This window comes from Phyllobates terribilis, unplaced genomic scaffold, assembly GCF_046119375.1.
Source record: "Phyllobates terribilis strain yellow unplaced genomic scaffold, ASM4611937v1 Scaffold_12__6_contigs__length_324123572, whole genome shotgun sequence".
NCBI classification, from domain to species: Eukaryota; Metazoa; Chordata; class Amphibia; order Anura; family Dendrobatidae; genus Phyllobates; species Phyllobates terribilis.
In genome coordinates, this window is record NW_027362772.1 from 255421928 (window position 1) to 255446404 (window position 24477).

The 24477-nt window shown below is 43.5% G+C and overlaps 1 protein-coding gene across 7 annotated transcripts in view; it reads right to left on the reverse strand.

Moving 5' to 3' along the window:
• NADK (NAD kinase) overlaps window positions 1-24477 on the reverse strand; it is a 53838-nt gene that overhangs the window by 23883 nt on the left and 5478 nt on the right. For 3 of the 7 annotated variants that reach the window (XM_073656872.1, XM_073656866.1, XM_073656868.1), the window contains exon 2: window positions 1013-1232. In XM_073656872.1, coding sequence (XP_073512973.1) covers window positions 1013-1191 — 179 coding nt within the window. In that variant the 5' untranslated portion in view covers window positions 1192-1232. Of the gene's footprint in view, window positions 1-1012; window positions 1233-1377; window positions 1509-4745; window positions 4927-6914; window positions 6934-15477; window positions 15627-24477 lie in introns of those variants that run through there. The other 4 variants (XM_073656869.1, XM_073656867.1, XM_073656871.1 and 1 more) reach the window with 4 other exon arrangements.

A 24477-nucleotide genomic window follows, 5' to 3' on the forward strand; every position in this document is an offset into this window, starting at 1 on the left:
AACAGAACATACTCGCTCAACACTAACCAAAAGCAAAGAACCAATGTCTAGTGCCGATCTCTGATAAGGAAGCTTCAAATTACCCAAGAATGGAGAAAAGTCTACAATGTAAGGAGGATTTCAGATGAAATTTTGCAAAATTTTAAGTTTTTCATCCAGGAAAAAGAAAAAAAAAAAAGGTTTTTACATGAACAATTTAATAAATAGTAAGAGGGCAAATACAAATTTCTATGTTAACAACTAATGTATCTGTGAAAAAATGCATCACATCTGGATGGTAACCCGTATGTGTTTTTTTGTGTGTCCATTGACGGGTTCTCGCATCTGAAGACACATCCCAGCTGCTTCATGGGCATCTATGGAGCTGTCAGTGCAAATCAGGAGACCAGGGAGTGGGGCTGGGTCTACAGATGCAGGAACAGTCAGTGTTCACAGATGTGAGAAACTGACCTAAGTGCTTGTTCAGACAAGCAGTCAGAAAAAAGCACATGGACCCATTAGATCTAGTGGCCAGTTTTCCATGTGAACAGATTGTGTGGAAAAATAAAATTGCTGCATGCGCTGCTTTGGTCAAATCTACAGACCAGATTAATGCATGCAATGTAAAAGCAGCTTCGGCATCCGTCAGCAGCGGAGAAACACCACAATTTGTGGTCACTACTGGCCCGATTTTCAATGTGGCCATCTGAAATCAGTCCAACAACTACACCTAGATATGAAAAGGGCTTCAAAGTCCAGTATTGTGGCCAAAAAGTATTTTAATTTCTAATTTTTCACGTGGAAATGATCTCAGACCTCCAAAGCAGCAGGGACTGGATGCCAGATCACTGAGCCACCAGGGACTAGAGAGCTGCCCATCAGACCACTAGGGACGAGCCCACTGGCCTAACAAACAGCATTTTATCATTCTACTAAAGGCAAGACGCCAGCCCGACTGCCAGGGAGCTAGACCGCCAGCCCGACAGCCAGGGAGCTAGACCGCCAGCCCGGGAACTACAGTTTTCCCACTCACCTGAATTCCTTGGTGCTCCCCGGCCCTGGAGATGCAGACAAACTGCGTGATTTTGTCCTTCCGCGAATAGGTTTCCCACGGCTGATCTCGTCCTCACAATCACAGGCTGCAAAAAAAAGGGCTTCTTCTGCATTCACACTCTTCTCTTTGCCGCACACCTTGTTCTGGGATCGCTCCATAGTGCAAATGGGAATGCCTCACTCACAAAGAAAGAAAATACCTAAAAAAGAAAGAAAGAATTCAGATTAATCATCTGCATCAATTAATCATTGCTGCCGGCTGTGCCGGGTGACACCTGAGCCATGAAATCACTATACACATCCCCAGCCAGCATTACATGACAGCGAGAACCAGAGAGCTGCTACCTGTCAGTGCAGCCGCCTAATAATCCCTGCAGCATTACACCGAGGACTGGAGGAAACTCCACCCGGCTTCCTCTCCGCCCGTATAGGTTAGTACAGGAACGTCTAAGCTCCGTGCATTACACAAACAGGATAAAGCGTTTCCAAAGACAGAAGAGAAAACACAGGTTCTTACTCTCTGGTACATAATGTTGCAAAATGTACCGCGGACACATTGTCCTGTTACGGAATACCGCCATATCGTGCATCTGTTGTCTGCACTGACGCCTTATGATGGGAAAGTGCACCCAAGTGGACACTGCAATGCTATATCCCAAGAGATGTCCCGACAAAGCGGCCGTAATTGGAGATACATTATCCTCAAAACTAGAGACGGTAGAAAAGGTGATAAAATATTAATCTCGGATTTGGCCTTTCCTGCAGTTATAAATGCAGTCAAATTTCATTTTTGCTCTTTTGTTTTTTCCTCCCCTTCATTCAAGAACCAGAATTTTCTTAAACTTTCCATCGACAAACATACGAGGGCTTGTTGTAATTTTAAATTACCCCATTCGCTTTATCGTATAATGTACTGAAAAAGACAGGAAAAATCCAAGTGGGGTGAAAGTGTAAAAAAGTTTAAAAAAAGAAAAATTCTGACATTTTTTTTTTAGGGTTTCATTTATTGCGGCCTTCGATGAACGGTGAGAATGACCCAACAACACGATTTTTCATGCCAAATATACAGTTATATGAAAAAGTTTGGGCACCCCTATTAATCTTAAGCTTAATGTTTTATAAAAATTGGTGTTTTTGCAACAGCTATTTCAGTTTGATATATGTAATAACTGTTGGACACAGTAATGTTTCTGCCTTGAAATGAGGTTTATTGTACTAACAGAAAACGTGCAATCCGCATTCAAACAAAATTTGACAGGTGTATAAGTATGGGCACCTCACCAGAAAAGTGACATTAATATTTAGTAGATCCTCCTTTTGCAAAAATAACAGCATCTAGTCGCTTCCAGTAGCTTTTAATGAGTTCCTGGATGAAGGTATTTTTGACCATTCCTCTTTACAAAACAATTCCAGTTCAGTTAAGTTTGATGGTCGCCGAGCATGGACAGCCCTCTTCAAATGATCCCACAGATGTTCAATGATATTCAGGTCTGGGGACTGGGATGGCCATTCCAGAACATTGTAATTGTTCCTCTGCATGAATGCCTGAGTAGATTTGGAGCGGTGTTTTGGATTGCTGAAAGATCCATCCCCTGCGTAACTTCAACTTTATCACTGATTCTTGAACATTATTGTCAAGAATCTGCTGATACTGAGTGGAATCCATGCGTCCCTCAACTTTAACAAGATTCCCGGTGCCGGCATTGGCCACACAGCCCCAAAGCATGATGGAACCTCCACCAAATTTTACTGTGGGTAGCAAGTGTTTTTCTTGGAATGCTGTGTTTTTTTGCCACCATGCATAACGCCTTTTTGTATGACCAAATAACTCAATCTTGATTTCATCAGTCCACAGGACCTTCTTCCAAAAAGAAATTGGCTTCTCCAAATGTGCTTTTGCATACCTCAGCCAACTCTGTTTGTGGCGTGCTTGCAGAAACGGCTTCTTTCGCATCACTCTCCCATACAGCTTCTCCTTGTGCAAAGTGCGTTGTATAGTTGACACCATCTGCAGCAAGTTGATGCTGCAGCTCTCTGGAGGTGGTCTGAGGATTGTCCTTGACTGATCTCACCATTCTTCTTCTCTGCCTTTCTGATGTTTTTCTTGGCCTGCCACTTCTGGCCTTAACAAGAACTGTCCCTGTGTTCTTCCATTTCCTTACTATGTTCCTCACAGTGGAAACTGACAGGTTAAATCTCTGAGACAGCTTTTTGTATCCTTCCCCTGAACAACTATGTTGAATAATCTTTGTTTTCAGATCATTTGACAGTTGTTTTGAGGAGTCCATGATGCCACTCTTCAGAGAAGATTCAAACAGGAGAACAACTTGCAAGTGGCCACTTTAAGTAGCTTTTCTCATGATTGCATACACCTGGCTATGAAGTTCAAAGCTCAATGAGGTTACAAAACCAAAAAAAGTGCTTTAGTAAGTCAGTAAAAAGTAGGTAGGAGTATTTAAAACAAGAAAATGATAAGGGTGCCCATACTTATGCACCTGTCAAATTTTGTTTGAATGCTGATTGCACATTTTCTGTTAGTACAATAAACCTCATTTCAAGGCAGAAACATTACTGTGTCCAACAGTTATTACATATATCAAACTGAAATAGCTGTTTCAAAAACACCAATTTTAAGAAAACATTAAGCTTAAGATTAATAGGGGTGCCCAAACTTTTTCATATAACTGTAGTTTTGGGGGGGGGGGGTTTGTTAGAGGCTTTAGAAAAAAAATCCAAACTTTGTAAAAAATAATAATAATAATAATAATAATAATAATAGTCACCATTTTAAGGGACCTGTAACATTTTATTTTACAGTTGATGGAGCTGTGTGAAAGGTGTTATTGTGGATTTGTTTCTTTTTTCCATTGATACACTTTTGGGATGCATAAAACATTTTTCACTTTTAGGAAGGATGCAACAACTGATAAATCGCAATTCTGGGGGTTTCAATATTTTTTTTCTTTATGGCATTTAGTTTATGGGTTAAATTCTATATATTGACAAATTAAACTTTTGCAAACATGATAAAAAAAAATATAAGGGTATCTGGTATTAATGGGTAATAGGGGAGATAGTTATAACTTTTTTTTATTATATTTTCTCTTAATTTTTTATTCTCCCTAGTGTACTTGAACCTGCGGTCTACGGTACATACTAAAAATCAAGATCTACCATGAAGGCCATAGCACCTAAAAGGTGGCGAGAGGTGGGCTTTGGCAGACCTCCAAAACTGCCACGACAAACCATCAGCATCCCAGGATTGGGATGGCAGTAGCCTGAACAGAAGTGCCACTTACATGCCTTAGTCAGATATTGAAAAGTGGAGTTTAAGTGGTTAAACAGCAGCAATATGAGCAGGCTCCGGTTGCTGCTGTTAGAGGCAGGTGCTGACTGTATAACTCCCGAGGAATCAGGGAGTAGAGGACATCAGGGAACCCGCGAATCATTGGTACAGGATTGTAACACCTCAACTGAGCCTGGAAATCAGCCTCTGTCACTAGACAGTTTTCACTCTGTGGGTGGCGCTGGTTGTAGAGACATCACAGCCAGCATCTCTGCCAGAAAGACTAGTGTGGCTTGGACCTGTGGCGCCACCAAGACCAACAGAATGGGTCCTTTGTGCTGTCCAGCCGCTCAGCAGATGACCAATAGGGCAGCACCACACCCAATTTAAACTCCCAGCAGTCTGCCAGATATCATACTCTGTTTACCTCTGACATCTCCGCTGCTGTTCTTGACCTTGTCTTGCATAGTATCCCTTCTGTCTGATCTAGGATATTCCACAGACTGCGGTTTTGTCACATGATTCGGTCCCAATTTTATCCCTTGCTCCTCTGGCCAACAGCTACTCCATAGATGCAACCCAGGGTGCCCCGTAGTTAGTACAGATCCCTGTTTTTAGGATTAAAGTGTAATTATCATTTTGCAAAAGTGTTTTTTATATTCTAGGCTCACTGTGATTCGGGTCTGGGCCCATAGAAGGATCAAAACACCGCTATGAAGTATGCAGTTCCGGCATGACTAGAGCGGTGCACAGACCCATAGACTTACTTTTGACATCATTCAAGCTGTAAACTTCGGAGCAGTGTGTTAATCCAAATCGGTGGGGGTTTCAGGACCCAGAGCTCCCCTCCCCCATCAATCAGCAAAACTAAGCAGCACCCATGATAGTTATACTTTAAAAGGTGAAGCCTAAAGTTGTGGGATCAGTCAGATGGAGTGGCTAGGGGCAAATGCGTCCGCAGTAGCCTTTGTACCTGACAAACTTTACAAGAATACTCTATAAAGCATAAGATGGCACTGTGTAATAGTTATTTTGACCTGTGGCGCTGCTGGAAATTTACACACTTACTGGTGAGTTACAGCGGATCGGTTTGTTATTTGGGAAAATGGGATAGAGATAAAGTCCACCCTGTGTGTAGGGGGCGGTCGGGCTGGATTAATAATTTTAGGCTCTGTGTGTATTTTGCTTTATAGAAACATGAGACTATGCTGGGAAGTGGACTACAGTGAAATAACTAAAATCAGAACTACAAAAATCTATGAGCATTCCTCACTCTCTGCTTCATAATGAAAGGAAGTGATTATTTTATATCCAGCATTACAATGAGAAGCTTGTTCTGTAGCAAACCAGTCACTCCATGCCTCCTCCTGGTACATGACCAAGCGCAGTCTGCTATCTAGAAATCAGGGCCGTACGGTCCCGGCTAAACACTGACGCTGCCCGGAGTCAGAACCATCTGCTGAACGTGGATTTCTCAGACCGAAATCACGTTACATTTTAGGAAGTAAAACCCCAAACCCAATGTGGCTCCACTAATTCGAATTTAAAGCATCGCACAATCGTATGGTGACCCAAGTTTGTTTCTGTAGAATTTAGGATTGGAGGGGTGTGGTTGTAAATATGAGACCAAGAATAAGACTATTATGGCTGTGTGAAAGTGGCCTCCGTTAAATCCAAATTGAGTAGGAAGTGTGCACATTCCTAAAAGGTCTATTTACATAGATCGATAATCGGCAAATGAACATTCATATGAACGTTTGTCCCCAAGTGGCCCATGTAAGCATGCCGACGATCAGCAGAATAATGAGCAAAATGCTTGTGTGGTGGGAGATTTTATTGTTTATGTTGGCAGCCAGGGTAAACCCGACGGGCCGGCTGGGTGGAGGGGGCCGCCGACGGGCCGGCTGGGTGAAGGGGGCCGCTGATGGGCCAGCTGGGTGAAGGGGGGCCATCCATATGCCAAGTATATATAGATAAAACGATGATGGTTTTAATGATCATTCTGTTTCCATACAGTTTGTATCGGTCTGTGTAAGTGCCAATCTACTTGTATATAGCCGATTAGTGCTCTTTTGCAGAAATTGTACATGCACCTTGATAATCCTTCCTCCACTAACTGTAGATCATTGATAACAGGGGGTAATTAATCTGCGTTATAAGTAGAGACATGTGAAAATCGACAATAAAGGGTTGACGTAGTGTGTGTCAACACCACAATCTTTAAATCAAGTTGATGCAGGCAGTTCAAAAGTAAAGACCCCCGTGCACATTAGAGTAACGTCAGCTGTACCTGCCGATATTGACCGGTTCAGTCGACAGTTTAAGGTTTATGGGGGCCTCCCGACGGTCCCTCTGATGGACGTCAACAAACAGAAGGATCACGAATGTTCGATTTCGAGACTGCTGACCCTTCTGTTCTCCCTGAGATAAGGCGCCACCGGTGAGGTCTGGCAGCAGCTCTCGGGGAAAACAGGAGCGCTCTTCACAGATAGCTGCCGTCTGAACAATTGGCAGAACCATCGTTCGGCTGACCACAATCTAAAGTGCATGGGGTGATTAAAAGCTGCATTTAGATGGGCTGAGAATTCACACTTACCCGCTCATTCACACTTATCCGCCCCACGTAAACATGCCGACGATCACTCAACGAACCAGCAAAATAACCCATTCATAGACGAGGCAGGAGCCAGATGAAGGTTGGGCACCTTGCACCTACTTATCCGGTTTACCAGCAGTAATAAAACGACATTTGCAGTTCTAGGCTAGGCTCTATAGTGGGATGGGTTTATGATTTTGCATGCAATTCGGACACTTCTGAGCATATATAATAAAAATCGTTGTCTGTTAAACAATCCTTTCCGTGGAAATGAAGAATCCAACCAGTGCTATAAAGGAATCGTTTATATATAACAATAGACAAAAGCAGGAAAATAAATAAATAAAACATAAGACAATATGGTGGATCGCTGCAAAACTGTGATAAAAAGGGCCAAAGTGGTGATGGGATGGGTAAAGAAAGAAAAGACAAGGGCGGGATCACATTGTTTCCCAACTTTTCTTGCAAAGAAGAAATTGCAGCCACTTCCCCTAAATCATCTTGCCAAACCTTGGTACACAATGGCCACAAGCCGCACTTCCACATAGCAGCGTACAATTCCCACCAGATAATAGGAAGTGTACGGATGTTTTATTATTACAGATCGACTTCCTGATGTCTCAATTATTTCTTACAATTATTAGTTTCGGATATTCAGATAAACAGGAACAAAAAGACAACAGAACCCGTGTAGTCCTATAATAAAATGTGGGGAATATTACTGGATATTTCTATTATTATTTTTTTTAATTAAATACCCTAGAAGACTTGACATGCGCTATTTAAATATGTTTTTACCTGGTTTAATTGCCGCTGTTCCCCTGAATCCGGCGATGTTTTTCTTTTGCACCTCTCCGTTCCAGAGATATGGCCTCCTCTTCCCTGTATACAAGTCTAGTCTTTTAGCCAATGGATGTGGTCATGAACTGTTCCGCAGGGGCGTCTTCTTGAAGACCACGCCCACATGGCTAACCAGGCAAGAATTACACACAGGAAAGAGGGGGCCATATCTCAGGAATGGAGAGGAGCAGGAGCAAGAGAAAAACATTGTCGGATTCAGGAGAACAGCGGCATTTAGACTCCTTAACAAACTTATATGATTATGGCAAGTGACCGGTCTCAAGTCCTCTTTAAGGTTACATAATTTTGTAATATATCCAAGTCCACACTCTCAGCTACATGGGCCATATAAAATGCTTGGGATTGACATCTGCCCGGGCCTTTTCCAATGTACTTGACGCCACACACACGGGCAGTCAGAGCAGTTGCTCACAGCGCACGCATGGGACAAAACAGTGAGAATGCGTTGTAAGAAGGCAGGTTTAGCGTCACTTATGGCAACCGGTAAGCTGGGGAAGTACTGAAAAGGCAAAATTTCAGACTGTTTGCCAGCGGGTCTATGAGGATATGATTAATTACAAAATTATATAGCATTTGTGTATAAGAAAAAAATAAATAATACCAAAGCACTATGGAAACCATATAGCCCAATCCAAAGAAAACTGAACGATGTCACTGGTTCATGATCATGTAATATAATCACGGTCACGGCTAAGTGCTCACATAGACCCTAATGAAAATTGGACTTGTATATACAGCCAACTCTCCGGTCCCGTTTCAATCGTTTGAATGAAGAATTCATAAAATGTTAATTCAAAGGTTAATATTTAAAGAGCATTTTATACGTGATGAGTCCTTGTCCCCTGGGGATGACAAAGCTTAATATTTGACTAGTTGATCTGCTACCAAAAGTTATGAGGCAAATAAAGAGTTCAAAGAGCACAGGAAAGAAATATCATATGGTAAAAATGCAAAACTACCGGTATGTATATAAAACCGTTCAGTTTTCAAAAATGTTAATTGCGATGAGCATCAAAAGGGTGGAGCTTCAGATGTTTCTAGAAGCTTCCTCTCAGCTCGAAGTCCAAGATCCCTGGCAAAACTCCTTAATTTAGAGGTTGTGAAGACCCATGCGAGTGCTCCGTGACTCGAGTAAAGCCGCGGCACCGCTCCGTGGCTCGAGTAAAGCCGCGGCACCGCTCCGCGGCACCGCTCCGTGGCTCCGGACTCAAGTAGCGTCTCATTGGCTTAGAACTTGGAAAGACTATTCCACTTTCTTTCATCTAACCCCGTAAAGCATCTTCATTTGTGCCTAGCCACTCCACTTAACTCCGGATCGGTGGGGGTCTCAGCTGCTGGACTTACAGTGATTGCACATAAATCTACTGTCCTAAGTATAGGTGAAAAATATGGTTTATAGGACCACACCTTTAACTTGCGGTACTACTTTCCATCAGATCAGAGTCTAAGTAGCACTTTGCGCCCCCCTCAACGTGTATTAAGGGAAGTAGCAAGGCCCTTTTCGAGCTTTCACACTCACCCACATTTCGCCGTGATGTAATGTCACTTTTATGAGCTGGTGAAGCCCCTCGACTAATGTGGCACATCCTGACCTCCATGATAGATTAGCAACATGTCTGGACACTCACCACCTTACAAAAGGTTTCTGCAATAGCTTGTCTGCAAATACAGAAGAAATGAGTTGCCCTCCATTTCAAGCATAATTGAGGGAACTTCCTTACAAGCGGAACAATATAGCCCCTTCACAGATTTTATAGTGTCAGCATGCCATGGCGACCTGCTGCACCTCGCTCTCTATTACGCAGGTTTGTGGATACACCTACGACAGACATTTCAGATGTACAACTTGGGGTAAACGTTTCATGGTAAACAAAGATGAATCATTTCTAATAATGTAGAAACCAGGAAATAATTGCAACAAACAAGAATCCCATGTCGGTTTTGGAATGAGGAAGTGTTACAAGTGTCGTCATGTAGCAGGTAAGCAATGTTTTTTTAGACCTTTAAATGAAGCACTCCTGCAACCAATTCTGTAGGGGAAACAAACACGATACTCCAACACTGTTCAACAGCTCTGACCCATCGATGCATGGACTTCACATGATCACTAAAGGTGACTGGTGATGAAAGGCACGGAGGCATCAGCAGCAGGTCCTTCCTGTCCTCTAAATTGTAAAGTGGGATCTTCATGGATCGGACTTGGTTTTTTTTTTCCAGCACATCCCAAAGATGCTCGATCAGATTAAGATCTGGGAAATTTGGAGGCCAAGTCAACATCATGGACTTCAGACCTTTGCAACGTGACAAGGGGGCATTATCATGCTGAAACTGGTACTGCCATTAGGGAATACTACTGCCATGATGGAGAATACTGGGTCCATTTAGTGTTTAGGTAGGTGGTACAGGTCATAGCCACATCAATGCCAGTAGCCAAGGTTTCCCGACAGAATATTGCCCAGAGCATCACTCTGCCTCTGCCGATTTGTCTTCTTCCCCCAGTGCCTTCTTTTTCTCACGGAAGCAAAGAACACGCACTCGGCCGTCCCCATGACGGGAAAGAAAATGTGATTCAGCTGACCAGGCCACCTTCTTCCAATTCTCCATGGTCCAGTCGCTGATACTCACCCATTGTAGACACTTTCAAGGCAGCAGTAACTTTTCGGCAATTTCTGCAACAGTAGATCCTTTGTTTGATCAGACCAGCCTAGTAAGCCTTAAAAGTGACCCTTCAGTCCAGGGACAAATTGTAATATTTGTTGGGATATTTTGGAGTATTATCACCTATAGCCTTTAATTTTGTGTCTCTTTGCTGTGAATCCACCATTGTAGGGTCCGCTCTGTGTTGTCACCAAATGGTCACAAGAAGTCAGAGACCTTATTTTAAAATTCCAGTGATGTGTCACTTACTGGGCTGCTTGAATAAAATCCCTGTTTTATCAGCAGGAGATCACTACAGGCTTAGTAAACCTTCTGCCATGTATAACCCCGCTCACACCACTAATTGGCAGCTCTGTGTACACTGTGCATAGGCAGAAAGCTGTCAATCAGTGATGTGGGCGGGGTTATACAGAGTTCAGTATTCAGAGAACTGCTAGATCTGCAGCGGAGAACACCAGGATTTTTATCAAAACCGTAGCAAGGAGCCCGGTAAGCGATAAATTGTTGGAATCAGGGTCTCTGCCCCTACATGATACTGCTCTCGGATTAGGTGCTAAAAACCTGGCGACAAATTCCATGCATTTTTTAATAAATGTAGGCGGCACATGCAAATTTTGGCAAAAGATATAAATTGTGTATGGGCGCCTTGCAACTGTCCCTCTATAGTACATGTGTGGGGAAGATATGGGTTGGGCGGAAGAATAGAAGGAACGAGGCGAAGAGGAAGACCAGCAACCTGATGGCTTGATCCTATAAAGATAACGGTGGAGAAGACCCATCTAGGCTGCACAAGATCGATCTTCCTACAGGGCGTTCATCCATCAAGTCGCCATGGCTCGAGACCGAGCTGAAGGCCTTTAATAATTATTGTATAACACGGATTGAGCAGAGTGTGAGACGCTGAATTCCCCGTTCGGCCAGGATTACATAATCGTATGATACACAGGCCGGAGGGAAGAGTTCACACGTTCAGATAAGACTTATCATAAGGTGGTGCGGGGTCAGGGCTCATTGGTTTACATCGAGAGGTCAACGTCCTGCAGAGTCTGATCACTAAAGCTACCCGTGCATTTACATCTGGTAACTTGCTCTTCGGCCATCTAATGTAAACTGAGGATACAGTCATATGAAAAAGTTTGGGCACCCCTATTAATCTTAAGCTTAATGTTTTATAAAAATTGGTGTTTTTGCAACAGCTATTTCAGTTTGATATATGTAATAACTGTTGGACACAGTAATGTTTCTGCCTTGAAATGAGGTTTATTGTACTAACAGAAAATGTGCAATCTGCATTCAAACAAAATTTGAAAGGTGCATAAGTATGGGCACCCTTATCATTTTCTTGTTTTAAATACTCCTACCTACTTTTTACTGACTTACTAAAGCACTTTTTTTGGTTTTGTAACCTCATGGAGCTTTGAACTTTATAGCCAGGTGTATGCAATCATGAGAAAAGCTACTTAAAGTGGCCACTTGCAAGTTGTTCTCCTGTTTGAATCTCCTCTGAAGAGTGGCATCATGTGCTCCTCAAAACAACTGTCAAATGATCTGAAAACAAAGATTATTCAACATAGTTGTTCAGGGGAAGCATACAAAAAGCTGTCTCAGAGATTTAACCTGTCAGTTTCCACTGTGAGGAACATAGTAAGGAAATGGAAGAACACAGGGACAGTTCTTGTTAAGGCCAGAAGTGGCAGGCCAAGAAAAACATCAGAAAGGCAGAGAAGAAGAATGGTGAGATCAGTCAAGGACAATCCTCAGACCACCTCCAGAGAGCTGCAGCATCAACTTGCTGCAGATGGTGTCACTGTGCATCGGTCAACTATACAAGGCACTTTGCACAAGGAGAAGCTGTATGGGAGAGTGATGCGAAAGAAGCCGTTTCTGCAAGCACGCCACAAACAGAGTTGGCTGAGGTATGCAAAAGCACATTTGGAGAAGCCAATTTCTTTTTGGAAGAAGGTCCTGTGGACTGATGAAATCAAGATTGAGTTATTTGGTCATACAAAAAGGCGTTATGCATGGTGGCAAAAAAACACAGCATTCCAAGAAAAACACTTGCTACCCACAGTAAAATTTGGTGGAGGTTCCATCATGCTTTGGGGCTGTGTGGTCAATGCTGGCACTGGGAATCTTGTTAAAGTTGAGGGACGCATGGATTCCACTCAGTATCAGCAGATTCTTGACAATAGTGTTCAAGAATCAGTGATAAATATGAAGTTACAAAGTGGATGGATCTTTCAGCAAGACAATGATCCAAAACACCGCTCCAAATCTACTCAGGCATTCATGCAGAGGAACAATTACAATGTTCTGGAATGGCCATCCCAGTCCCCAGACCTGAATATCATTGAACATCTGTGGGATCATTTGAAGAGGGCTGTCCATGCTCGGTGACCATCAAACTTAACTGAACTGGAATTGTTTTGTAAAGAGGAATGGTCAAAAATACCTTCATCCAGGATCCAGGAACTCATTAAAAGCTACAGGAAGCGACTAGAGGCTGTTATTTTTGCAAAAGGAGGATCTACTAACTATTAATGTCACTTTTCTGGTGAGGTGCCCATACTTATGCACCTGTCAAATTTTGTTTGAATGCAGATTGCACATTTTCTGTTAGTACAATGAACCTCATTTCAAGGCAGAAACATTACTGTATCCAACAGTTATTACATATATCAAACTGAAATAGCTGTTGCAAAAACACCAATTTTTATAGAACATTAAGCTTAAGATTAATAGGGGTGCCCAAACTTTTTCATATGACTGTACATTTTTTGTTTACAGAGGAAAATTTGGTAGTTGTTTTTTTTTTTTTTTTTTTTAATTAAATGCAAAACCAAAATTTCAATTCAGGAAAGATGACAAGCAAATCTGAGGAAGATGAGGAATGTGGGAAGGGAAGAATGGTGGCATCTTATCCTCCCCGGCACCATAATGTCACGTCAGCTCCAACTTCACCGGAAAATGTCAGGTTTTGGTAAAAATAAATAAATATAATCCAGAATCCTCCAGTCACTTCATATTTTCCTACTGAATAATACACGGTCCACTGCTGTGTCTGCACTCTGTCTTTCTCCATCACTGTGGGAACCAGAAATGATGGCGGAGGGTACAAGCGCGTATCTCCAGGCACCCCCTCCTCAATATCAGACGGGCAAGTTCTGGCTCACTGCTTAGCAAACATCATGGCTGATCTTTCTTAAATTATTCTGTTTGTTAGGCTATGTGCCCACGATGCAGAAATGCTCAGGATTTTTCCTGAGCGTTTCTGCATCTCCAGATTGTACATGCGTTTTCCTGCCAGGGACATGCGGATGTGAAGCGTTCTTCACATGCGTTTCCGCATGCAGATTGACCAGCACTTTCCAGGCGATTAGCATCACTTGGAAAGTGCTTGACAACTTGGTCACACTATATAAATCCATGCAACCAGCATGGATTTATATAGTGTGACCGTAAAGAATGGTAAACAAAACATAAATAAATCTATACTTACCTTCTGATGGCCCCCGCTGTCTTTATTCGATGCGTCCTGGCTTGCCGGCAGCTCGCGGTAAACTGAAGGACCTGCCGACGTCAGCGGTCGCGTGACCTGTCACATGACTATGACGTCAGCGCAGGTCCTTCAGTCCACCGCGATCTGCCGGCAGGCCAAGACGCATCGAATAAAGACACCGGGGGCCATCAGAAGGTAAGTATAGATTTATTTTTTATTTTATTCTTTTTTTTTACAGGTTCTATGGTACCCGGGTCCGGAGGAGAGTCTCCTGTCCTCCAGACCCGGGTACCATCCGCACATTGAAACGCTTGGATTCCGCATGTACAGATGCAGTGATGCTGAATCCAAGCGTTCCAATGCAAGTCAATGGCGGCGAAAATGCCGCGCTTCCGCAAAATAATTGGTAGTGCGGAGTTTTTTTCCGCAATGATAACCCGCAGCGGAAATTTCCGCAGCATGTGCACAGCACATGCGGATTATCATTGGGGAACATGGCAGACCTTCTACCATGCATTTTTTAAGCATTTCTGCAGTGGAATTGCCGCAGCACAAACGCTTAAAAAACGCATCGTGGGCACACAGCCTTAAAGGGAATCTGTCAGCAAGTTTTAGCTATGTAATCTGAGTGCTGCATGATGTAGAGGCTGAGACCCTGATTCCAGTGATGTGTCACTTACTAGGCTGTGTGTTGCTGTTTCAATGAAAAATCAGGGTTTCATCAGCAGGAGATTATCACTAAAGGACTAGGTGTCTCATGTTTTGTAGTCCAACCACGCCCCCCACCACTAATTGGCTGCCAGTCAGTGTTGTGGGTGGGGTTATACAGAGCTCAGCATTCCAAGCTCTGCTAGATCTGCAGCAGAGAAAACTGATTGTATCATGCCAGTAAGCAGCCCAGTAAGTGACATCGCTGGAATCAATGCCTCCGCCCCTACATCATGCAACTCAGTGTACATGGCAAAAACTTGCAGACCGACTAATAATTTCTATATAATGGTTTAGATTAATGGAGAGGTTATTATGTATATTTAGATGAACTGGTATCTATGTGATACATGGTCGCTCCAATTCGGCCTTTCTTCAGGCCCCCATCCAAATTAGATGAAAATGCGTTGACGAACAATCGTTCATTGATGGCCCCAATTTTTTGGCCCGCTTAAAAAAAAATAAATCCAACTCACCCAACCGGAAACTGATGATTGTTCGTTATGGCTGAAATTGGATTTGTTGGGTTAATAAAAATTCTTGGCTCCCGTTTTCATGACAAAATTGGGCAATTAGGACAAACCCTTCAGTTGAAGAAATCAATGATCTCAATGGAGGAGTATCAAAAGACTAATACCTGCGCCCGTGACACGATAGCCCCCCAACCATATAGAAGACATTGCCAGATGCAAATCCCGCACTGGCAGCTAGAGGTAATGATTGGGGCTTTCATGGAAATAATCCGTAACGGCCCTCACCTAAAAATTCTGGTATGATCAATAAAGGAGATTATGTGGATCAAAAGTATATTAATTGCCATAAAGACCCTTTACTTACCGTCCCACTTAAGTCCCGGCAGCCCATATTAAGAGGATCCATGCCATAAATCTGTAACGTTCGGAATCTTGACGCCGACTAGATCATTTGCTGATGTTTCCTGAAGTGACACTTTGGTCACAGTCCTGCCCTGTGTTAAAGGTTAACCAGAACTGATAGGACTTAAAGGGGTATTCCCAACTTGTAAAGTTATAGCATATCCATACAGACTTGGTAGCCAGAACAAGCCTGGCTTTATTTCCCAGTTCAGCCACGAGGCTGGAGAGCCGCCGTCCAGAGAAAACTCAGGAGGGGACGCAGAGCTCAATTAGAAATGTAGTCCTCTCACTCTAAGGACCCCAGAGATCCCAGCGATATGCCATCACATCTAACATGTAAAATTCACTTTCCTGTGATTTTACACGCAGCACTTTATGGAAATACATAGCGGTGAGATATTCCCACTATCACAGCGACTTCAACAGGAGGATAATAAAACTACAACTCTTATTTCGGCTGCTGTCAGGCCATGTTGAGAGTTGTAGTTGTACACGCAGAGGTGTTCGGTATAAAGAGGTAACAGAAAAGATTGCGTTCTATCAAGTTAAGGGGCAACGTTTCTCCTTGTGGAGGGCGACATGCCAGTGTAAGGAGACTTATAGGCCATGCAGTGCTCCTCTGGGAAGTTAAATATGCAAATTGACTCTTCAGAAAGAAAAAATGACTTGAACTCTAGCGCCATCTATAGAATTTAGCAATTCTAAAAGTCAATATCAATTCTTAACAAGTCTTGAAACGGGACTTAGGATAAAAGCAAAGCCAGAAGCTCAAGTTTGAAGACACTGTTTCGGGGGGTGACCCCTCCTTAGTGCAAAGCATAAGATCTGATTTGGCTGTATTAGAAGCCTCTGACTGGGGGCTTAAGGGGTAGGGTTTCTACTTGTGGAGAGTGGCATTGCAAAGTAAGGAGACTTATAAGGCCTGCAATGCTCCTCTGTGAAATTATCCGAATCAGAGGACTCTTATCCAGCCAAATCATATCTCATGCTTTGCACTGGAAAGGGGAAAAACCCCGAAATACAAGTCTGCAAACAGATTCTAATTTGGCTTTCATCCTAAGTATCCTAGTATACTTTACGGGCACACAGCGACCTGCTGAACTCATGGATTCCCATTATAGGTAAAAATCTCTCATGCAGTATACTTTTTCTGCAGGATGCCTCTGTACCAAGAACAAAAAAAAAGGTTTTCTAACAAAGTATGCCAAAAGAACGGAAACCAGAGGAAAATGCTCTCTTATTGCCACCTATAGGAAGTAGCTGCCTTATAAGTTAAAGGGGTTGTCCAGGTTTCGGGCTCAAATCTATTTGACTACAGACCTGTGAATCCTGAGAGCGCACTGTCAAGATTCTCTGGAGAAAACGGTCAGGATTTTCCGATGCAGACGGTCATGTGACCAAAAGTACACAATTTGCATACTTCTAGCCACATTCCGACTAGATGTGTCCAGCCTCGCTCAATTCACTTGAAATAAGCAAGGCAACACACATCTAGTCAGCAAGTGACCACATACTTGCATCCGACCGCTCGCAGCAGCGGACAATCTTGACAGTGTGCACACTGAAAAAACTCACAAGAGTGACTGCAGACTTGAGCCCCAAGCTTGGACATCCCCTTTAATGTCTGATCCTGTAAAGAGGATCTGTCAACAAGTCAAAAGTGTCCAGATTTTGCCCTTATTTTATCTATTGCTGCCCCTCTGATTATTCTATTTTTTTTATTTAATCCTCCATATGGTTCCAGAGATCTGGGTCTTTTTATATTTAGAGAGGATTTTTATGGTCTTTACAACGGGGCGTGGATCATAGGCAAATTATACAAAGCAGCCTATAGACATGCCCCCGAAGAGCCTGTGAACCACGCCCACTTGCAAAAGACCTTAAAAGTTATCCTACACTGCTCAAAAAAATAAAGGGAACACTCAAATAACACATCCTAGATCTGAATGAATTAAATATTCTCATTGAATACTTTGTTCTGTACAAAGTTGAATGTGCTGACAACAAAATCACACAAAAATCATCAATGGAAATCAAGTTTATTAACCAATGGAGGCCTGGATTTGGAGTCACCCCCAAAATTAAAGTGGAAAAGCACACTACAGGCTGATCCAACTTTGATGTAATGTCCTTAAAACAAGTCAAAATGAGGCTCAGTATTGTATGTGGCCTCCACGTGCCTGTGTGACCTCCCTACAACGCCTGGGCATGCTCCTGATGAGGTTGCGGATGGTCTCCTGTGGGATCTCCTCCCAGACCTGGACTAAAGCATCCGCCAACTCCTGGACAGTCTGTGGTGCAACGCGACGTTGGTGGATGGAGCGAGATATGATGTCCCAGATGTGCTCAATCCGATTCAGGTCTGGGGAACGGGCAGACCAGTCCATAGCTTCAATGCCTTCATCTTGCAGAAACTGCCGACACACTCCAGCCACATGAGGTCTGGCATTGTCCAGGGCCAACCGCACCAGCATATGGTCTCACAAGGGGTCTGAGGATCTCATCTCGGTACCTAAAGGCAGTTGGGCTAATTCTGGCAAGCACGTGGAGGGCTGTGCGGCCCTCCAAAGAAATGCCACCCCACACCATTACTGACCCACTGCCAAACCGGTCATGCTGAAGGATGTTGCAGGCAGCAGATTGCTCTCCAAGGCGTCTCCAGACTCTGTCACATGTGCTCAGTGCGTCCTGCACGGTGTTGGGCTGTGAGCACAACCCCCATCTGTGGACGTCGGGCCCTCATACCACCCTCATGGAGTCGGTTTCTAACAGTTTGTGCAGACACATGCATATTTGTGGCCTGCTGGATGTCATTTTGCAGGGCTCTGGCAGTGCTCCTCCTGTTCCTCCTTGCACAAAGGCGGAGGTAGCGGTCCTGCTGCTGGGTTGTTGCCCTCCTACGGCCCCCTCCACATCTGCTGGTGTACTGGCCTGTCTCCTGGTAGCGCCTCTAGCCTCTGGACACTATGCTGACAGACACAGCAAACCTTCTTGCCACAGCTCACATTGATGTGCCATCCTGGATGAGCTGCACTACCTGAGCAACTTCTGTGGGTTGTAGAGTCCGTCTCATGCTATCACGAGTGTGAAAGCACAACCAATATTCAAAAGTGACCAAAACATCAGCCAGAAAGCATTGGTACTGAGATGTGGTCTGTGGTCCCCACCTGCAGAACCACTCCATTATTGAGGGCGTCTTGATAATTGCCAATAATTTCCATCTATTGTCTATTCCATTTGCACAACAGCATGTGAAATTGATTGTCAATCAGTGTTGCCTCCTAAGTGGACAGATTGATTTCACAGAAGTTTGATTTACTTGGAGTTCTATTCTGTTGTTTAAGTGTTCCCTTTATTTTTTTGAGCAGTGTATATCTCTGGAACCGTGTAGAGGATTAAAAAAAAAGCTAAATACTCTGCGGAGCAGCGCTGATAAAATAAGAATAAAAATTGTACACTTGACCAGGTGACAGGTCCTCTTTAAGGAGCAAAACAATAGCTTCCTCCAAAAGGAAAAGGTACCCATCTGTAAGCGCAGTCTTGGGGACCGTGGAAGGACGTCATAAGGTAAAAAGATGCTCAGGTTACACCGCTCGTGATTCCAAAAGTCAATTCAATATGCAAAATAAGAGATGTATGGATTACGTACCATAATAAAGGCATACAGAGAGATGTGCACTAGGTATAGACACAGAAAAACATCAGTAATTGTGACACCACAAAGTATGACACCAATGAACCTAGACGACAAATGTCCAGACCTAGGGCCCCAGCATTACAAAGGAAGGCAGCTCATTTACCAGTCTGCAGATGCCAAAACGCCCTCGCTCCACCCAGAAATGGCTCCGCGGCTACGGAGAATGTCGGCTGGCGGGTACTCTCAGCTTGGAGTAAAAGTCTATAAAGGGCTGGAAATCTCCTTTGATGTAAAATCCAGCATCACCAGGAACGAGCTCTGGACAGTAGACGCAGAACGGAACGACACCTTACTGGGTGATCCGTCTTGCAAGGACACATTGCTGGGAATAGCTCCACAGCTGGGATTGTATCAGAAACATCAAGATTCCCGAAAAACGAGAGCGTCACATCAGCAATGGAAGTCCTACCTCAAAGGGCATGGACAAGCTGGTGTTTGAAGGCTCCTCTAACAATGCACTTATCAGCTGAAATCTGTGAGATCATCTGTCAATAGCGCCACCACAGGGCAAACGGGGCGTCACACAGTACTCAATGAAATCAATTGGCTTTTTAAAGAGGGCCTGTAATTTTTTTTCCCCCTGGTGTAAACGCCGCTGTTCTCCTGAATCTGGCAATGTTTTACTTTTGTTCCTGCGCCTCTCCGTTCCGGAGATATGGGCCCCTTCTTCCTTGTACACATATCTAGGGGTTTATACAAGTGGGCGTGACCCTAGTTTCTTCTCTGTGGGTGGCTTCTTGAGAACCACACCCATTTGGTTAACAAGACTAGATAGACAATGGTGGCCAAAAGTATTGGCACCCCTGTAATTCTGTCAGATAATACTCAGTTTCTTCCTGAAAATGATTGTAATCACAAATTCTTTGGTATTATTATCGTCTTCAATGAAAAAACACAAAAGAGAATGAAGCAAAAATCAAATCATTGATCATTTCACACAAAACTCCAAAAATGGGCCAGACAAAAGTATTGGCTCCCTCAGCCCAATACTTGGTTGCACAACATTTAGCCAAAATAACTGCGAACAACCACTTCCGGTAACCATCAATGAGTTTCTTACAATGCTCTGCTGGAATTGTAGACCATTCTTCTATGGCAAACTGCTCCAGGTCCCTGATATTTGAAGGGTGCCTTCTCCAAACTGCCATTTTGAGATCTCTCCACAAGTGTTCTATGGGATTCAGGTCTGGACTCATTGCTGGCCACCTTAGAAGTCTCCAGTGCTTTCTCTCAAACCATTTTATAGTGCTTTTGGAAGTGTGTTTTGGGTCATTGTCCTGCTGGAAGACCCATTACCTCTGAGGGAGACCCAGCTTTCTCACACTGGGCCCTACATTATACTGCAAAATTTGTTGGTAGTCTTCAGACTTCATAATGCCATGCACACGGTCAAGCAGTCCAGTGCCAGAGGCAGCAAAGCAACCCCAAAACATCAGGGAACCTCCGCCATGTTTGACTGTAGGGACCGTGTTCTTTTCTTTGAATGCCTTTTTTTTTCCTGTACACTCTATGTTGATGCTTTTTCCCAAAAAGCTCTACTTTTGTCTCATCTGACCAGAGAACATTCTTCCAAAACGTTTTAGGCTTTCTCAGGTAAGTTTTGGCAAACTCCAGCCTGGCTTTTTTATGTCTCGGGGTAAGAAGTGGGGTCTTCCTGGGTATCCTACCATACAGTCCCTATTCATTCAGACGCCGACGGATAGTACGGGTTGACACTGTTGTACCCTCGGACTGCAGGGCAGCTTGAACTTGTTTGGATGTTAGTCGAGGTTCTTTATCCACCATCCGCACAATCTTGCGTTGAAATCTCTCGTCAATTTTTCTTTTCCGTCCACATCTAGGGAGGTTAGCCACAGTGCCATGGGCTTTAAACTTCTTGATGACACTGCGCACGGAAGACACAGGAACATTCAGGTCTTTGCAGATGGACTTGTAGCCTTGAGATTGCTCATGCTTCCTCACAATTTGGTTTCTCAAGTCCTCAGACAGTTCTTTGGTCTTCTTTCTTTTCTCCATGCTCAATGTGGTACACACAAGGACACAGGACAGAGGTTGAGTCAACTTTAATCCATGTTAACTGGCTGCAAGTGTGAATTAGTTATTGCCAACACCTGTTAGGTGCCACAGGTAAGTTACAGGTGCTGTTAATTACACGAATTAGAGAAGCATCACATGATTTTTCAAACAGTGCCAATACTTTTGTCCACCCCCTTTGTTAGGTTTGGTGTGGAATTCTATTCAATTTGGCTTTAGGACAATTCTTTTTGTGTTTTTTCACTGAAGACAAATTAAATGAAGATAATAATACCAAAGAATTTGTGATTGCAATCATTTTCAGGAAGAAACTGAGTATTATCTGACAGAATTGCAGGGGTGCCAATACTTTTGGCCACCACTGTATATACACAGAGAAGATGGGGCCATATCTCAGGAATGGAGAGGAGTAGGAACAAAAGAAAAACAACGCCGGATTCAGGAAAACAGCGGCATTTACACCCCATGATATAAAGTTACATAAGGCGAGATGCTTTTTGTAGTTACTTTCCCTTCTGGTAATAGATAAAAGTCTCAAACCCTCTATTGGAAAATATGTTTTTTTCTTAAGACAACCCTTCACCAAATAAGATAGGGACATGTCAGAAAGTAATAATGTGAGAATTACACAGATTGTGGGTGCAAACCTCTTGGCTCTGGTCGGAGATTTCCGTAGGGCTTTGTAGGAAAGGAAGCAATGTCAGGCAGCAGAGAAAAAACTTTCTAGCAATGATACAAACAGCTGCAGTGACGTTCAAAAGGGACATCAAATAATGAAATGATTGATGTCTGACATATAAAGAGAACAATGCGATCGCTGCAGAAAAGAAACAACTAAAACAGAAAACCTGAACACTCACCATCAGGGCACTTATTTGCACTTCAGAGCTGCGTGCGTTTCCACAGACGTCATGAATGGGCTAACAGATTTCCGCCAAGTAAACACTAATGGTTCCTATCGAGCCACAAATATACAATGTCCTTATTTATTCGTGAAGGCAACTCAACAAATTACAGCACCAAGAAGGAAAAGTCGTGGAGGTATGGAAATGCATTACTGATACGCAAATGATGGAAACAAAACATTCAAAACATCTCGATTTATTCCTTCTGGAGTCTGAGCCACGTGCAGAAATCCCGGCACTTACAGCCTCGGCTGCTATCACTGAGGTTATTTAATGGTCGTCTGAGGAATGTTCTGAATTCACTCGGGCAAATCATCAAGATCTGCTGCTGGCAGCTTCTTCTTCTATAGCGGCTGACTAATGACCTCCCAGATGAGCTCGATGGGAGACAAGTCTGGAGACGCTGTAGGCAATGGGAGCACAGTTAGGCCTCACAGGCTGCTTACAGTAGCACAAGCAACATGTGGTATGTGCAGTGTTGAAAAACGGCTCCTGGGACACTGGAGAAATGGCAGCAACACTGGATCCAACACCAAATCATAGCTGTTAGTGCACCTCAAATGAACCCTGGAGGGGTCCAGCTTCTGCATAATCCCGGTGTGATGTTCCTTCATGAAAACCTATTCATTGCGTTGTCTACGTGGTCTCCAGTCAAATCTCTGGCTATCATTTTGTCCAAGACAAAAGCGGGACTCATCACTGAAGAGGCTAGCCCTCCATTACCACCTTGTTCTGCACCAGAAGAGCCTTTGAAAGCAGTGCCGTGAGGTCAATGGATGCCTGTAGGTGGACATGTGGCTTGTAGGCCGATGTATTGATGGTTTGTGTAGACCCTGTTTGACCCTTAAGGCTTGCAGTAGAGAATGGCTCACTACCTGCCCCTTTTCTAACCTGACGATCCGTCCTTTCAAGCTTCATAAAATACGCCATGCATAGATCCACACCACAGATCAGCAGACAGATGTGGCGACAGTCCTCCAAGAGACCGTGACATTTTGACCTCCTAAGAAACAATGTTTCTTTCTTATTCATAGGAATTTACTATTGCAAGGTTATTTACTTTGTAAACTGCTGGGTATAATTAAAGGCCGACTCTGGGACTTCCCCGCAGCCATATTGACTTGACAATTAAAAGGGCTTGTCCCACAAACAAACTACATTTTAATTAATAGATCTTGGAATAATTATAAGTTCCACAATTGGTTGTGTTAAAAAAAAAAAAAAAATAGAATTAGACTTACCGGTAATTCGGTTTCTAATAACCCACCACGACAGCACCAAAGGAGGATGTCACCCCACCCTAATAGGGACAGGAAACACAGAGGTTAAATAGCCCCTCCCTCCAGTGTTTTTATAAAGGACCACACAAGTATGGATGCTTCAAATTATATTTATTCAAATTAAATGATTGGCTAACCAAGCCTGGGAGGGAATTACCAGTGCTGTCGTGCTGGGTTATTAGAAACCGAATTACCGGTAAGTCTAATTCTATTTTCTCCAATAACCCCCCACGACAGCACCAAAGACTCATGTTTAGGGAGGGACAATGGCCTGAAGCACTTTCCGCCCAAAGGCCAAGTCTTTAATGGACATTAAATTAAGTTTGTAATGCTTGGTGAAGGTGTGGACCGAGGACCATGTAGCTGCTCTACATATCTGCTCGAGGGAAGCGCTAGCCTTTTCAGCCCAGGAGACAGACATGGCTCTAGTAGAGTGCGCTTTCAGTTTCTCTGGTGGTGAGAGATTCTGGATCTGATATGATTCCACAATTGCTTTCTTGATCCAAGTAGCGATGGTAACCTTTGGGACCTTCTTCCCTCAGTTCTGACCAGATGGCTGAATAAAGAGGTTCTGATCCTTCATCCAGGCCTCTGTCTTTTGGAGGTAGTGAAGAACAACCTGCCTTACGTCCAAAGTATGGAATTCTTCTTCCCTTTTATTTTTTGGGTTTTGACAGAAGGAAGGCAGAATTATCTCTTGAGACCTATGAAAGTCTGAGACTACCTTTGGCAAGAAAGATGGGTCCAGTTGTAGAATAATCCTATCATCCAGGATTCTCAGATATGGGTCATTCACTGAAGGCCTGGATTTCTCCCACTCTCCTGGCAGTGGTAATCGCTACTAGAAATGTTGTTTTCCAGGCTAATTTATCCAGCTCTATTGAGGCCAAAGGTTCAAACGGTGGTAGTGTCAGACCTTTAAGGACGGTATTAAGATCCCAGGAGGGAACGTGATTGATTATTCTGGGACGCAGACGCGTAGCTGCTGTCATGAACCTTTTTACCCATCAGTGTTCGGCTAGGCTCTGGTCGAAATAGATACTCAG